Genomic DNA, 16,221 nt, shown 5'->3' on the forward strand with positions numbered 1-16,221 from the left:
AAAAAAAATTGGTAGAAAGATTCTGCCTAAGGCTAGGACCAAAACACTCCAAAAAGCCCTATCTAAAAAATAATTAAAGCATGGGGCTGGGGATATGGCCTAGTGGCAAGAGTGCTTGCCTCGTATACATGAGGACCTAGGTTCGATTCCCCAGCACCACATATACAGAAAATGGCCAGAAGTGGTGCTGTGGCTCAAGTGGCAGAGTGCTAGCCTTGAGCAAGAAGAAGCCAGGGACAGTGCTCAGGCCCTGAGTCCAAGCCCCAGGACTGGTCAAAATAATAATAATAATAATAATAATAATAATTAAAGCATAAAAGGGCTGGAGGTATAGAGTGCCTAGCTGCACAGCAAGTGCAAGGCCCTAAGTTCAAACCCCAGTTAAGTAAGTTTAAAATATATATTAATAGCAAATTATCCCTAGAAGATACAATTATAAATTTCCTCTGGATGTTTTCATTCTTTTTTTTTTTTGCCAATCCTGGGCCTTGGACTCAGGGCCTGAGCACTGTCCCTGGCTTTTTTTTGCTCAAGGCTAGCACTCTGCCACTTGAGCCACAGCACCACTTCTGGCCATTTTCTGTATATGTGGTGCTGGGGAATTGAACCCAGGGCTTCATGTATTCTATCCTAGTACTCTTGCCACTAGGCCATATCCCCAGCCCCCTCTGGATGTTTTCAAATCAAAGCTTTCCACAAAAATGAACATACAAGATTACCTCCAGTTTTTCAGCAAGGAGACCCTCAGTACCCCCAGATCTCAATCTCATCTGCATAAGCTCATTGATGGCCGACTGGTCCCCTGAGGGGAAGAGAGAGAGAGCATTACTAGATTCAGCTGGGACTCAGAGGAGCCCTTCCCTCTGAAAGCACATTTCTCTGCGTCAGCAGCGTGGTCTAGGCTGTGTTCTCTGAAGACAAGTCTTTTCACAAAGAATAAACGCAGAGGGGCAGAGCAAATACTCTGTATGGGAGGTGCATGTCATTAAATCTTTGTTCAAAGACAGAGTCTACAAGGCCAAACGTGAACTCTAATGTAAACTATCGATTTTGAGAAATTAGGGTCTGTTAATGGGGATTTATTAGTTGTAATAAATGTACCACACTCATGGGGAAATGAAGATAATGGAGAGATGTATGTTTGGAACAAGGTATCCATGAAAATCTTTTTTTTTTAGTTTTTGGGTTGTTTTTTTTTTGCCAGTCCTGGGGGTTGGATTCAGGGCCTGAGCACTGTCCCTGGCTTCATTTTGCTTAAGGCTAGCATAGCACTCTACCACTTGAGCCACAGCGCCACTTTTGGCTTTTTCTCTTTATGTGGTGCTGAAGAATCCAACCCAGGGCTCCATGCATGCTAGGCAAGCATTCTATCACTAAGCCACATTTTCAACCCTCATTTTCCTAGTTTTGTTGTCAACTTAAGCCAATAAAAATGTAAGTGGCCTCTGGTAGGGACTCAGGAGTGGAGAAGGAGGTAAGATGGAAACAGAAGCCAAGCAGCCACCTCGTGCTATTCTCAGCCAGCTGACTTAGAAAGTGCTACTTTCTCATCCATGAGAAGGCAGGCTAAGGCTGGAGCAAGGGCAGGAGACACAGTGACCCCCCACAGGATCTGACATGGGCTTCAACAGTGGGAAGCATCAGTGCCTGCTCACCAATATTATATGCGCAGTAGCGGATGTTGGGCGAGATCTCTTCCACGCGCTGGTTATATAGCACAGCCTGCTCCTCTGTGAAAGCACTGGCCAGCTTCTCGTAGATGGTCCTGTGAGCAAGCAGAGGGCAGCCTTATTTTAAGAAAACACAACCCAGGGCTGGGAATATGGCCTAGTAGAGTGCATGCCTCACATACATGAAGCCCTGGGTTTGATTCCCCAGCACCACACATACAGAAAAAGCCAGAAGTGGCGCTGTGGCTCAAGTGGTAGAGTGCTAGTCTTGAGCAAAATGAAGCCAGGGGCAGTGCCTTGGCCCTGAGTTCAAGCCCTAGAACTGGAAAAAAAAAAAAAAAACAAAAAAAAACCACAGCCCAGCTCCTGTGAGACTCTTATCTCCAATTAACTACTCAAAAAATGGAAGTGAAGCTGTGGCTCAAAGTGGTTGAAAGCTAGCCTTGACCAAAAGAGCTCAGGAACAGCACTCAGACTGGAGTTCAAGCCCATGGCCAACCTCCCCCTCCTCCCCTCCCCCTGCAAAAAAAAAAAATTCACAAGAACTATGTGGCACTGGGTGCAGGTAACCCACACCTGTAATCCTTGTTACTCAGGAGGCTGAGATCTGAGGATCACGGTTTGAAGCCAGCCTGAGCAGAAAAGTCTCTGTGAGACTCTTAGCTCCAATTAACCACTCAAAATCTGGAAGTGGCACTGTGGCTTTAAGTTGTAGACCACTAGCTTTGAGCAAAAGAGCTCAGGGACAGTGCCCAGGCCCTGAATTCAAGCTGCACAACAGAAAAAAAGTGGCTACAAACAAATCCAGCCCTTGGAAACTCTTACATCAACTGTCAGTACTGGCATGTTCTAAGGATAAAAGTGAATAATCATTTCCATAGGGGAAATAAAAAACATGCTCTTAAGCTTTACAAAAACAAGCTAGTAGGGGCCTGCAGCCTAAATGTGCCTATCTAGACTCAAAACTGTCCATAGCCCCTCAATAAGAGGACTTACTTGCATTTGTTAAAAGCTTCAATGGCAGCTTTCCACTCTTGATGCTCAAAGCGCAGCATTCCTGAGAGGTAAGCCGTGTAAGCCTGTAAGGAATGGAATGACAACAACCAGAGCTCTAGCATCATCTTCCTCTAAGGCTCCTAACTCTGACATCGAGAGTGCAGAGGTGGGCTGGGCACTGGTGGCTCATGCCCGTAATCCTAGGTATTTAAGAAGTTGAGACCTAAGGATAGCAGTTCAAAGCCAGCCTGGGCAGGGAAGTCTAAGAGACTCTTATCTCCAATTAATTACCAAAAAGCTGGAGTGGAGCTGGGGCTCAAGGTACCTAGGCCCTGAGTTAGTTACCCTAGTGAGGGTAAAAAACAAGTACTAAGCTGGAGATGTGTGTGGCTCCATGGTAGGAATACCTGCCTAGAAAGCTCTAAAAACCACAAGTAAACAGACACATTTGGGAGGCAGGCGAAGGTAGGTATCAAGTCCAAAGCCAGCATGGAATATAGTTCAAAGCCAGTATAAGCTACATGACACCTTATCTCAAGAAACAACAGCAACAGAAATCAACAAAAAAAGATTAGAGATGTAAAAGGTTGGCTTTAAAAGAGAAAAACAAATAATAAAATATACCAATATATAGGCATTTTTTATGAACCATTACTTTCCAAGGAAAGAACTTCAAAATATGAATATCAAAAGTTGAACATGGCAAGGCACCGGTGGCTCATACCTATAATCCTAGCTACTCAGGGGGCTGAGACCTAAGGATCATGGTTCAAAGCCAGCCCAGGCAGAAAACTCCATGAGACTCTTATCTCCAACTAATCACCTGAAAACCTGAAGTAGTGCTGTGGCTCAAAGTGAGAGAGCATCAACCATGGGCAAAAGAGCTCAGGGACAGCTCCCAGACCCTGAGTTCAAGCCCCACGACGAATAACAAGAAAAAAAAAACGTTGGATACAGCTGGACATGGTGACACATGCCTATAATCCCAATGGAGATCAAGGATTTCAAGTCTGAGACTGGGCTACAAACAAGACTATGCCTCAAAAAAAGTTGTCAACTCTTTAAAAAGAAAATTAAAAAAAAAAAAAAAACCCTGTGAAATTGCCACATATAAGATGTAAGCTTTCCATTTATATATACCAAAAGCAACTTAATCTTTCTTGAAAAGTTAGCTAATTATGAAAATCAAGAACTCAAACTCAAAAGTTCTTCATTTCTCCTTTTAAAAGCATCATCAGGGCTGGGGTAAGCTCAGTAGCAAAGCACTCGCTTAGTATAAGGGAGGCCATGTTTCATCCCCAGAAAAAAAAACAGTATCAGAAACTTTTTCCTGGGGCTGGGGATATGGCCTAGTGGCAAGAGTGCTTGCCTTGTATACATGAGGCCCTGGGTTCAATTCCCCAGCACCACATATACAGAAAATGGCCAGAAGTGCCAAAAGAAGCCAGGGACAGTGCTCAGGCCCTGAGTCCAAGCCCCAGGACTGGCAAAAAAAAAAAAAAAAAGAAAGAAACTGTTTCCTTTTTCACTACCAATTAACAGAGAAAGGCGCTATTCTGTTTAACGGTCACTTTGTTTAAATGTCTGGACTGGACTCACACCTCTAGCCTCCACAATAAAGCAAAGCTGGATGTGAAGATATTAACCTGGGCCTCTAGCTTGGTCTTGGCATCCACGCGATTGCTCTCACACAAGCGTTCTAATTCCTCTGCGTGCTTCACGGCTTTGCGAAGGCGAGAGAGCAAGTGAAACCGTTTTCGAGGCTCAGTGTTGGCTTCCTGTTTGAGCTGCATGGCATAGCTCCAGGCTCTTTCAGCATCCATCAGGACCAGCAGCAAATATCTAAACCAGACAGAGATGGGAGCCTGAACAAGGAGGACCAGGAGCAATAGAGCCATGTGCATTCTCTAAGACACAATCTCCTGCCTCTTGGCTTTTTTCTCCACCACCTTTTCAAAGCCCTTAGGGTCCCTTTCTCAGTATTAGTCACTAATCAGCATCTCCTATCCCAACGTGGCTCCACCTCAGTTTTCTAGTCATTCTACTGGACACATTTAATTGAAAAGCCTCAAGTGTGCGAGGCATGATAGTTTATGCCTGTATTCCTAGCACTCAGGATGTAGAAGCAGGAAGATTGTTTTTATTTTGTACTGGTCCTGGGCTTGAATTCAAGGTCTGGGCAGTCCCTGAGCTTTAGTGCTCAAGACTAGTGTACTACCATTTTAGAGACAGAGTTCCATTTCTGACTTTTTTGGTAGTTAATTGGAGGTAAGAGTCTTATGGACTTGCCCACCCAAGCTGGCTTTGAACGGTGATCCTCAGATCTTAGCTTCTTGAGTAGCTAGGATTATAGGCATGAGACACCAGTGCCCCCAGGAAGTGGAAGGATTCTGAGTTCAAGATCAATTTGGACTATTTATCAAGACTTTGCTTCTAGAAAGAAGGAAAGAAAGAAGGGGAGGAAGTACAGCTGAAAATGCAAGGTTACATGTTTTTAAGATAGGGTGCTGGTGGCATACATTTGTAATCTTAGTTACTGAAGAGGCTGAAATCTGGGGATCTTAGTTCAGGCGGAAAAATCCATGAGACTCATCTCCAGTTAACCATAAAAAAGCCAGAAGTGAAGCTAGGTCTCAAGTAGTAGAGTGCCAGTCTAGAGTGAAAAAAAACTAAAGGATAAAGCCCAAGTACTGAAGCAAAACAAATGAATAAAGGGCTTTGCAGGCAGCCACAGTCTGCCACAAGTACTCTGCTATTTTAACCCAATCAATGGCTCTGTCCCAATAAAAATTTTATTTATACAAGAAGGTAGCTGAAAGCTGGTGGCTCATGCCTGTAATCCTAACTATTCAGGAGGCTGACATCTGAGGATCATGATTCAAAGCCAGATAGGGCAGGAAAGTCTGTGAAACTCTTATCTCCAATAAACTACTCAGAAAAAGTCAGAAGTGGTGTTAGGACTCAAGTGGTAGGCTCAAGGTCAGGGCACAGGTCCTGAGTTCAAGCCGCAGGACTGAAAAAAAACACAAAAACAACACATTAGGTGACAGGAAGACTATCTAATCTGACCAAATTGAAGATTATCCTTAAGCAAATGTTAAGAATTACTACATTCAGCAGAAATAGAATCCTCAAATACATCTGTAATAATTTACACAAAACCAGATTTCATTTTATACACAAAAACATATATATACTAAGAACTTTAGACACTGAAATTTACATTTGCTTTACCTAATAACTGGATAGACTTCAGTCACTAACTTTTTTTTTTGTCCATCATGGGGCTTGAACTCAGGGACTAGGCGCTGTCTCTGAGCTTTTCTGTTCAAGGCTAGTATTCGGCCACTTGGAGCCACATGGCTACTTCTGGTTTTTGAGTGGTTAATTGGAGATAAGAGTCTCACAGACTTTCCTGTCCAGGCTGGCTTTGAACCACATTCCTCAGATCTCAGCCTCCTGAGTAGCTAGGACTTCAGGTGTGAGCCACCAGTGCCCAGCCAGTCACTAACTTTTAACATTTATCATCCTAACACAGTTCTTGAAGAAGCTGATGAATCTCCTGAGCTTCTAGAACACAGGAAAAGTAAAAAGCACTCACCCATATAGCTGCTAAGACAGTCACATGGGGTAATTTTGACATAATGTCCTGCTCACTCTAGCTGTTCAATAAACGCACTAGCAAGATGGACTTGGCTCAGTGCACTGAGCAGTTAATACCTATTATCAGTCAGAAGATCTTCAGTTACTTTTTTCCCTGTGAATTTGTGTCTGTTCCCCATTTTAAAGTTGAGTGTTTTCCGGAGACGTCTTTGCCTGCGGGAACAGTAGCCCCTGCAATGAAATACAAACAAAACTCAGTCAGACAAGCTACTAGAGTAGCTTGGGTAGGAGATTCTATGAAGGTCAGAGGTTGTAGGACTCTATGTGACATAGCTGACAAACATTTATTGAAAATTCAAGCATGCAAAGGCTGGGTACTAGTGGCTCACACCTGTAATACTACATACTCAAGAGGCTCAGATCAGAGGATCAAGGTTCAACACCAGATTGGGCAGGAAAGTCAGTGAGACTCTTATGTCTGGATCACTCCCCACCCCACCCCCAAACAAAATGAAACAAAACAAAAAAAAAGCAACTAGAAGTAAAGCTTTGGTTCAAGTGATAGAGCTCTAGCCTTGAGCAAAAGATGTCTAGGGACAGCACCCAGGACTGGCACAAAACAATCAAACAATGAAGGCAAAAAATGGTTGGGGGCATGTCTCAAAGGATAGAGTACTGCCTAGCAAGCAGAAGGACCTGAATTCAAGCCCTGTACTGCCAATAAATAAATAAATAAGTGTCATTTTAAAAGAAATAATCCCCTACCTTAGGAGGGGTAAATAAATGAGGAATGCAGTACTAGTAATCTTTGCCTAAAGAGTTAGCTACCAGGGCTAGGAATATGGCCTAGTGGCAAGAGTGCTTGCCTCGAATACATGAAGCTCTGGGTTCAATTCCCCAGCACCACATATATAGAAAATGGCCAGAAGTGGTACTTTGGCTCAAGTGGCAGAGTGCTGGCCTTGAGGAAAAAGAAGCCAGGGACAGTGCTCAGGCCCTGAGTCCAAGCCCCAGGACCAGCAAAAAAAAAAAAAAAGAGTTGGCTACCAGATTTAAAGTAGACAGGACTTTAGAGTGCAGTTAACTTTTGGTGCCAAAACAAGGAGCTGAATACTGGTAGCTCACACCTGTAATCCTAGCTATTCAGGAAGCTGAGATCATGGCTGGAAGTCAGCCCAGTCAGGAAAGCCTATGAAACTCTTACCTCCAATTAAAAACACCAAAAAGCTGGAAGTGGAACTGTGGCTCAAGTAGTAGAATGTTAGGTTTGAGCACAAAAGCTCAGAGACAGCACCCAGGCCTGGATTTCAAGCCCCAGTACTCACACCAAAAAATAAGTAAACAAATAAAGGAAAAAGGAAGGTCTTAAAGGAGGGCTATAGCCTGGAGTAGAACATATGACAGTTGTTTCTATGCCAAGCTGCTTCCAGGGCCCAGCATACAGACAGCAGTAAGAAAGCATCTGTTTACCAGCTACTGTCAGTTTAGAATGATATTCTCCATGAAGTGTCTGTTGTGCAAAGAAAATCCTGGAGTTGAATGCTCCCTCAAGGAGTACACAGCACATCCCTAAAAAGCAACTTTGGTCCCCAAATCATTTGCCTAAAGCACAGCAGCAAGTGTCAACATAAACAAGAAAAACAGTGGCTTAAGGCAACAACAAAGTGCTAAGTGTTGGTCTGCTCATGTCTGTAATCCTAGCTGTGCAGGAGGTTGAGATTTGAGGATCTCAATTTGAAGCCAACCTGGACAGAAAAGCCTGTGAAATTCTTCTCTCCAATTAACCACCAAAAAGCCAGAAATGGAGCTGTGACTCAAATGTTAAAGTGCTAGCCTTCAGCAGAAAAGCTCAGGTACAGAGCCCAAGCCCTGAGCTTAACCCCCAAAGACAGTATGAATAATAGTAATAATAATTAATTAATTAATAAAAAGGAGATTGGGAACATGTCTAAGAACATACGGAAAAAACAAATGGAAGAATAGGTGTGGCTCAAGTGGTAGAGCACCAGCTTTGAGTGAAAAATGCCAACTGAGGGTGTGAGGTCCTGAGTTCAAGCCCCAGTACCAGCACAAAAAAGGGGGGGGGGGGGAAGAGACAGAAAGTTGAATGTTGTGATGACTGGATTTATGAGCTTCACTGGACTTTAAATTTGTGTCTGACAACTTCCTTAATCACAGGAAAGTCAGAGCACATAGGAATGCCCTGCCCTGCTTAAAACTCTCTCATGGCTTTCCATGACAAACTATAGCACCTGAACTCATTACTCTGGCCTGCTGAGCCCTATATAGCCTAGTCTGTCTGCTTCTCCCACTTAATCTCCCACTACGCCCATCTTGCTCAATCTGCCTGGGCCAGATACAGCAGAGAAAACAGGGTTTTAGCAAAGTGAACCAAGTCTGACAATTCCCCCATGACCTCCACAAATGGCGTGCATGATACTAACCTGTACCGCTGAAAGTCTCCGTGCCGCAGGCCATGCTGCTGCTGGGACTCCTTAATAATCTGAAGAACTAGAGCCAAGATTAAGGAAAAGCTTATAATGGCAAGAACCTAAATAAATCAAAACCCGTACTGTTGGTCTGTACCTGTGATAAACCGCGGCACTGTAAACATCTGTGAACTATTTGTGTCCGTTTTAAATAGTATCCTGTCATAAAACAAGGCTAAGTTTGTAAAAAAGCCAATTCCTCAACTTATTACTACTATCAAACTTAAAAAGGAAGTGAATGCCATTGGGGAACTGCTGAACCCCAGCAGTTTAAAAAAAAAAAAAAGGCAGAGATGCTAAATGCTGGCTGTAAGTATAACGGCTCCCATCCATTTCTATCTGGATTACCCATTTTATTATTCACACAGATTCAGGTTACAAGTAACAGCTACTATACTTCTGCTAAATCTCACTCTTCTTAACAGCTGCAATGCTTCCAGGGAATCTCATTAGCACATACCAACAAAAATAGGATACTGTTACCGTAAAAATATCAGAAGTTTAAGGCAGGCTCATGTCTGGATTCCTAGCTACAGTAGAGGCAGATATCAGGAGGACTGTGGCTGGAGGCCAGAATAAAAGATTCAAGAGATACCTTCTCAAACAATCAAACCTGGGTATTACAGTGTGTGCCTATCATTTCAGTTACTCAGGAAGTAGAAATAAAAGGATCACAGTCCAGGTCCAGCTGAGCATAAATGCAAGACCCTATCTCAAAAATAACCAAACCAGGGGCTGGGGATATGGCCTAGTGGCAAGAGTGCTTGCCTCGTATACATGAGGCTCTGGGTTCAATTCCCCAGCACCACATATACAGAAAATGGCCAGAAGTGGCGCTGTGGCTCAAGTGGCAGAGTGCTAGCCTTGAGCAAAAAGAAGCCAGGGACAGTGCTCAGGCCCTGAGTCCAGGTCCCAGGACTGGGAAAATAAATAAATAAATAATAACCAAAGCAGGGGCTGGGGATATGGCCTAGTGGCAAGAGTGCTTGCCTCATATACATGAAGCCCTGGGTTCAATTCCCCAGCACCACGTATACAGAAAACGGCCAGAAGTGGCACTGTGGCTCAAGTGGCACAGTGCTAGCCTTGAGCAAAAAGAAGCCAGGGACAGTGCTCAGGCCCTGAGTCCAAGGCCCAGGCCAAAAACAAAAACAAACAACAAAACACTCGGGCCAGCTCAGTGGTAGAGAGCATTTGCCTAGCAATATGCATGTTCCATCCATGGTACAGGGTTGAGGGGAAAAAAAGTTCTTGTTAAACTCTCCTTTTAAAGAATCTTAAAATATCTAAGACTATGGCTGACAGTGTGGCTTGCCTTGCATGCATGAATCCCTGGATTTGATTCCTCAGTTCTATATAAACAGAAAAGGCCCAAAGTGACACTGTGGCTCAAGTGGTAGACCAAGTAGCCTTGAGCAAAAGAAGTTCAGGGACAGCGCCCAGGCCCTGAGTTCAAGCCTCAGAACAGGCAAAAAATAAATATCTAAGACTATGTACCAAATTTTTGGAAAGTCAGTGAACTTTAGCTAAATGTCATCCTTTCCCAAGCATGTTATTTTTTTAAGTCCTTCAACAGCTAAAAAGGTACAAGATATGGGTTTCATAGCAAAATCACAGAACTCTAACATTCATGAAAACTATACCACCAAAGCAAAAAGTGAAACTCCAAGCTGAAAATCATATTAAAATATCAAGCTCAGTGTGTAATTTCAGAAATTTGCCTGGATTTTCTTTACTTATTAAACACACACACGCACAGAAACAAAAGAAAAAAACTCTACAAACTAGCAGACCACCTTTAACCCGACTCAGGTGGCTTGAGATCTGAGGACTGAGGTTCAAAGACACCCTTAGCAGGAAACAAATCTGTGAGATCTCTCCCATTGACCACCAAAGCGCCAGAAGTAGAGCTGCCAACGGTCAACAACAACAAAAAAAAATCAAGGGACAGAGCAGAAGCACAGAGTTCAAGTCCAAGTACCATTCTAAACACTATTTTTTTTAAAGGTTAAAAACTAGACATAAGTAGTAAGTAGCTCATGTACTCAGGAGGTAGAGGCAGGAGGATTACAAGTGAAGACCAGTGTGGGCTACATACACAGTTAAGACCTTGTCTCAGGAAAACACACACACCAATCCCCCCCCCCTAAAAAAAACCACAACCACCTCACAAACTAGTGAAATAAGCACCCAACTGAGATCCACACTAATGAAAACTGGAGACGAAGTCCCACGTGGGTTTTGTGTGAAGACTCCAAGACGACATGCCTACAGATCTTTAAAGAGGAAAACGCCACCGGGGCGAACACGCGAGAGGAAAACTTGTGTGAAAAGGGCCAGTGTGGTTTTCTCTTTCCTCACAGCGCACAACCTTGACCTCTGCCTCCAAAGCCGCGAGCGGTGATTTTTTATTTATTTTTAACCTGCCAAGCCGATGACAGCTGTCAGGCAAGACTTTTTTTTTAAAGCTGGAAAGGCCAGACGGCAGTTTCCCCACTCGGCTCCGGGGCGCGGCGAGGTGGGCACGGCGCCGAGCCCAGCACCAGCCCCCCACCCCGACCGGACCCCCGCGAAGCCGTGAGGTGAGCGCAGACACCCGGCCCCATCCCGCCCTCCCGGCCCCCCCGCCCCGCGCCGGGCCGCCCGGAAGGAAAGGACGACCCCCGCCCCCCCCCCCCGAGCCCGGCCTGCAAGCGAGCAAGCCCCCCACCCCCACCCCGCGTCGAGAGGCCGGCGCCGGGCGGGCCTCGGAGGACCCGCCACGGAAGGGCCGGCGCCGCGGCGGCCGCCGCCGGGCTCCCGGCCGGGCCCCCCGCCCCGGCGGCTCCGGAGCGACACGTCGTCACTGCGCCTCGGGCCGAGCCTCGAGGATACTCTCCAGGCTCAGGCTGTCTCCGAGTTCTCGGTGGGCCTTCGACCCGGCCGACGGGCGCTCGTTCTCTTTATTTTCCTCCCCTCCGGCACCGCGTCCCCCGCCGCTGCCGCCGCCGCCGGCACCGCCGCCGCCGCCGCCCGGGACTTGCTTCTCAGCAGCCATCTTGCCCCTGCGCCGCCGCAGAGCAGGACGGGAGAGAGAGAAGGCGAGATGGCCCGTGGAGGGAGAGAGCGGGACCGTCCAGCGGGGGATGACGGGATGTGGGAGGACTGGGCCGCCGGCCGCACGGTCCGCGCCGGGACCCAGGAGTCGGAGCGCGCCTGCGCACTTGGTTAAGGCTGGCCTGGCTGTAGCTGGCGAGGCTGCGATCCCACCTGCCGTCCGTCAAGGCCGTGAGAACTTGGAGATTGGACGTCCACCTGCCGGGTCCCGGCACGTCAGGGTGGGCGGGGCCAAGAACAACACTAAGAAGCCCGAGGCAGGAGGGTCAGAATTTCCAGGCCAGCTTGAGATTGGATAGGCAAACAAAATTGGCATGTTTATTGCCATTATAAAGGTGATGTACAGAGGGCTTACACTTACATAAGTCAGGTAAAGCATTCATTTCTTTCTTTCTTTCCTTTTTTTTTGCCAGTCCTGGGGCTTGAACTCAGGGCCTGAGCACTGTCCCTGGCTTCCTTTTGCTCAAGGCTAGCACTCTGCCATTTGGGCCACAGCACCACTTCTGTCCTTTTCTGTGTATGTGGTGCTGAGGAATCGAACCCAGGGCTTCGTGCATGCTAGGCAAGCACTCTACCGCTAAACTACATTCCCAGCCAAGAGTATATTTCTTTTTGGACAATGTCTCCCCTTCCCTCACAGTTTTTCTCTCCCATCCCCACCCACAAATTGTGCAGTTCATTTTCAACGTAGTATCTATGTAGTGATAGCACTGCTGTATGTGTTCACTCTTTGTCCCTCCATGTCTTTTTCTTTTTTCTTTTTTTTTTTTTTGCCAGTCCTGGGCCTTGGACTCAGGGCTTGAGCACTGTCCCTGGCTTCTTTTTGCTCAAGGCTAGCACTCTACCACTTGAGCCACAGCGCCACTTCTGGCTTTTTCTGTTTATGTGGTGCTGGGGAATTGAACCCAGGGCTTCATGTATACGAGGCAAGCACTCTTGCCACTAGGCCATATTCCCAGCCCCTGTCGCTCCATTTCTGTGCCCTGCCTTTGCCTCCCAAAGACAGATAAAGGAACAGAATAAACAAGACGAAAAGAAAAGAAAAAACAGCAACAAAGCAAAAACCTCTTTGCATTTCCTGGAATTCATTTTGGTAAATATTATTTTATATGATCACATAGGCGTTGCGCCTTTGTGTTCCTCTCCTAAGACTATCCTCCTTTAGTCTTACTGTGTGTGAATGCCTAGAGTCCTGTAGAGTATAATTGACCTGTATGATTGACCATGTTGCAGTGTATTTTAGGTCTAGCTCCCACGCATAAGAGAAAACATGCACCGTCTGTGTCTCTGAGGTTGGCTTACCTCACCGAAATTGGAGTAAACCTTTTGAAGTAAATCTCTGGCCTGTAATCCTAGTGTTAAGGAGGTGGAGGAAGTGAAGCTGGGTAGAAGGCTAACCTTGAGTTCAAGCCCAAGACCAACACACACACACACACACACACACACACACGCACGCACACTTCTGATTGGGACTCAAACAGGACAGGAGAAGCCAAAGCAGAATTTGCATTGCAGTGATAAAAGGTGGTGATTTCCAGACTTCCAGAACTGGAGGGTGAAGTCCACACAAATAGCGACGATTCAACCACACAAATAACGGATCCCAAAACAAATATTCAACATCTATTGCACCCTAAACACCATCCAGAAAAACATGTTGCGAGTGGGTGGAACTTTGCTGTTTTTAATTTTCTCAAAGGTTTCCCTTTTTTGAAATCTGAGAGAAAAAGATTTGATTCAGGTTCAGTGAACTGGCTTTGGGCCTCATACATGCCACTGCATTCACACCTGAAGCCTCTGAGAAGCAATATTTACTGGAGTGTGTGTGTGTGCGTGTGCGTGTGCGCGCATGTACCAGCCCTGGGGCTTGAAATCAGTCTTGAACTCTTGTTTGGCTTTTTCACTAATGACTGGTTCTCTGCCATTGGAAACACACCTCTACCTCCTGTTTTTGGAGGTTAATTGGAGATAAGAGTCATTACAGGCATGAGCAACTGGCAACTGGCCTATTTACTAGACTTAATTGGAGGAGAGACAGTAGGTGAGAGAAGGGAGTGAGAAGACACTAACAACATCTTCCGGATGCGTCTTCTCTGGCTTATGTGTTAGCACATGTCAGTAGCCCCCACACTCACAGGGTGGAGGCAGGAAGATTGCGACTCCAGCCTGGGCTACGTAACAAAACTTGTCTCAAAAGAAAAGAAAAGGAAAAAGCTCTTCCTTCACCCTGCCGTTACCTGGGATTCCTGTGGCACCTGGCGCTCCCGGCTTGGGCAGTTTTGGGGAAAGCCTGCTTTATCCTCTCCACCCCCCAACTCTGCAGGGCACCTCCAGCTGGCCCTGGGGAGACCATGGCGCAGGGCCAGGGGCGCGTATCCCTTCCAGGCGCTCCCACAGGACGCCAGACGCCCTCCGCCACCCCGAGTCTCCAAGGAAGTCATTTCCCTGGAGATCAGGAGCAGATCCTACAGTCCAGGGTGGGTGGACTAAGAAACACGCGTGGGGCCACTCCAGCCGGAGCTGGGAGCCGCTGCAAGGGACCGCCCCGCCTCCGGCAGGCATCCTTTGGCTGCTGGCTCCTTCCCTGGGCCCCAGCACAGCCCGGCTGGGCCGCCTGTCAGCCAGTCAGGCTGCTGGCGAGGTCAGCCGGCAACCCGAGGCCGTCCTCGTGCCCCTGCTCTTTGCACTCATTTTCCTCGTGGGCACCGTGGGCAATGCACTCGTGCTGGTTGTGCTACTGCGCGGTTAGCACCACCAACCTGTTCATCCTCAGCCTGGGCGTGGCCGACCTGTGCTTCCTCGTGTGCTGCGTGCCTTTCCAGGCCACCACCATCGACACCCTGGACGGCTGGGTGTTCGGCGGGCTGCTCCGCAAGGCGGTGCACTTCTTCATCTTCCCCACCATGCATGCCAGCGGCTTCACGCTGGCCGCCGTCTCCCTGGACCGGTGAGTGAGCGCGCAAGTGAGCGAGCGAGCTAGTCTCAGGGCTGGCATTCAGGTAGGGGCTGGGGAGGGAGGCACAACCCAGGGACGGAGGAGGGATTGCTCAGCAAAGGAAATGGGGGCAGTGAGACACAAGCAGGCACCAAGGAGAAAAAGTGCCAAGAATGGGGGCCTGCGGTGTGGCTCAGTTAGGCCCCTCCTAGGGCCCAAGGCTGAAGAGCGGCTCTCCAGCTCCTCCTGCACCCGGCAAAGGGGGGCATTTCTCCACGTCAGGCTGCAACCAGAGAGAGTGCTGCGCCCATTTTACAGAGGAGCTCCACTGGGTTAATCACCTTAAGCTCGGAGTAGCCAGCCGGTAATGGCTTGCATGCAGTGAGCTGTCTCTTAGTTTGTTGGCCTGGGTCCTCACTGTGAAACTTGGGTCCTCCTGGTAAATCCATGGCCCAAGTCAAAGGATCCGCACCTCACACCCCTCCCCCCAGGCCAAGGGACCTGCGCTGTGGCTCTCTGTCCCAGCCAGGGGACCAAGAGGAGCCTTCCAGAGCATTCAGGGCTCAGGTGGCGCTTGAAAAGACACCAGGGTGGATCCTAGAGTGGGGGTAACTCGGATTTACCGTAGTTTCTCCAGTGTGCCGGTACTGGGGCTTGAACTCCGGGCCTGGGGAATGCTGTCCCTGAGCCTTTTCCACTTAAGGTTGTCACTTCACCACTGGAGACATCCCTCCATTTCTGGATTGGGGTGCGGGGGAGGGGTTAATTGAAGATAAGGATTTTGTGGACTTTCCTGCCCAGGTTGTCTCTGAACCACGATCCTCAGATCTCAGTCTCTGGAGATTCTGGGATTTCAGGCTCAATGAGCCCCTGGTGTCCGACTTCCCATTTCCTTTGAGCTGATTTGACGATGTGTGGGTTCCCACGGCTCAGGCGGGACCTATAGGCCTCCAGCTCCCTTCAGGCTGAGTGGCAGGAGCTGGCACCCGCCCTGCCCTCCAGGCATGGTGCCCTGGAAGCCCGCCCACATTAGGGACCTTCCCTGAGGGTGGGTATTGGAGCTGGAGGTGCAGGGTTGCGGCCCAGGCCCCGGCTCACCCCAGGACTCCATTCCCGACTGAGCCCCCAGGTACCTGGCCATCCGCTACCCGCTGCACTCCCGCGAGCGAGCTGAGCTGTGCACGCCCTGGAACGCGCGGGCCGCCCTCGGGCTCATCCGGGGGCTGGCTCTGCTCTTCTCCGGGCCCCACCTGAGCTACTACCACCGGCCGTCGCGGCTGGCCAACCTGACGGCGTGCCACCCACCCGGCCCGGAGCGCGCCATGGACCTCGGCACCTTCGTCCTCCGCCACCTGCTGCCGGCGCTGGTTGGTGCTCGGCCTGACCGGCGGCCCCCAGGCTGGCCAAGCGCAAGGTGACGGGCAGGATCGCC

The 16,221-nt window shown here is 48.1% G+C and overlaps 2 protein-coding genes across 2 annotated transcripts in view; one reads left to right on the plus strand and one right to left on the minus strand.

Annotated features, from left to right (window-relative positions):
- Srp68 (signal recognition particle 68) overlaps nucleotides 1-11,810 on the minus strand; it is a 35,736-nt gene extending 23,926 nt beyond the window's left edge. The window contains exons 1-7 of the mRNA XM_048364971.1: nucleotides 11,633-11,810; nucleotides 8,714-8,780; nucleotides 6,387-6,500; nucleotides 4,313-4,508; nucleotides 2,667-2,749; nucleotides 1,656-1,765; nucleotides 720-802 (exon numbers count right to left, since the gene is read on the minus strand). Coding sequence (XP_048220928.1) covers nucleotides 720-802; nucleotides 1,656-1,765; nucleotides 2,667-2,749; nucleotides 4,313-4,508; nucleotides 6,387-6,500; nucleotides 8,714-8,780; nucleotides 11,633-11,795 — 816 coding nt within the window. The 5' untranslated portion in view covers nucleotides 11,796-11,810. The remainder of the gene's footprint in view (nucleotides 1-719; nucleotides 803-1,655; nucleotides 1,766-2,666; nucleotides 2,750-4,312; nucleotides 4,509-6,386; nucleotides 6,501-8,713; nucleotides 8,781-11,632) is intronic.
- Nucleotides 11,811-11,843: 33 nt separating this feature from the next.
- Galr2 (galanin receptor 2) lies at nucleotides 11,844-16,207 on the plus strand. The gene is given in 4 exon segments (XM_048366890.1): nucleotides 11,844-11,964; nucleotides 14,413-14,599; nucleotides 14,601-14,801; nucleotides 15,919-16,207. Coding segments are annotated over 4 exon segments (798 nt in total).
- The last annotated feature ends 14 nt before the right edge of the window (nucleotides 16,208-16,221 follow it).

The sequence above is a fragment of the Perognathus longimembris genome, chromosome 17 (genome assembly GCF_023159225.1).
Source record: "Perognathus longimembris pacificus isolate PPM17 chromosome 17, ASM2315922v1, whole genome shotgun sequence".
NCBI lineage: Eukaryota > Metazoa > Chordata > Mammalia > Rodentia > Heteromyidae > Perognathus > Perognathus longimembris.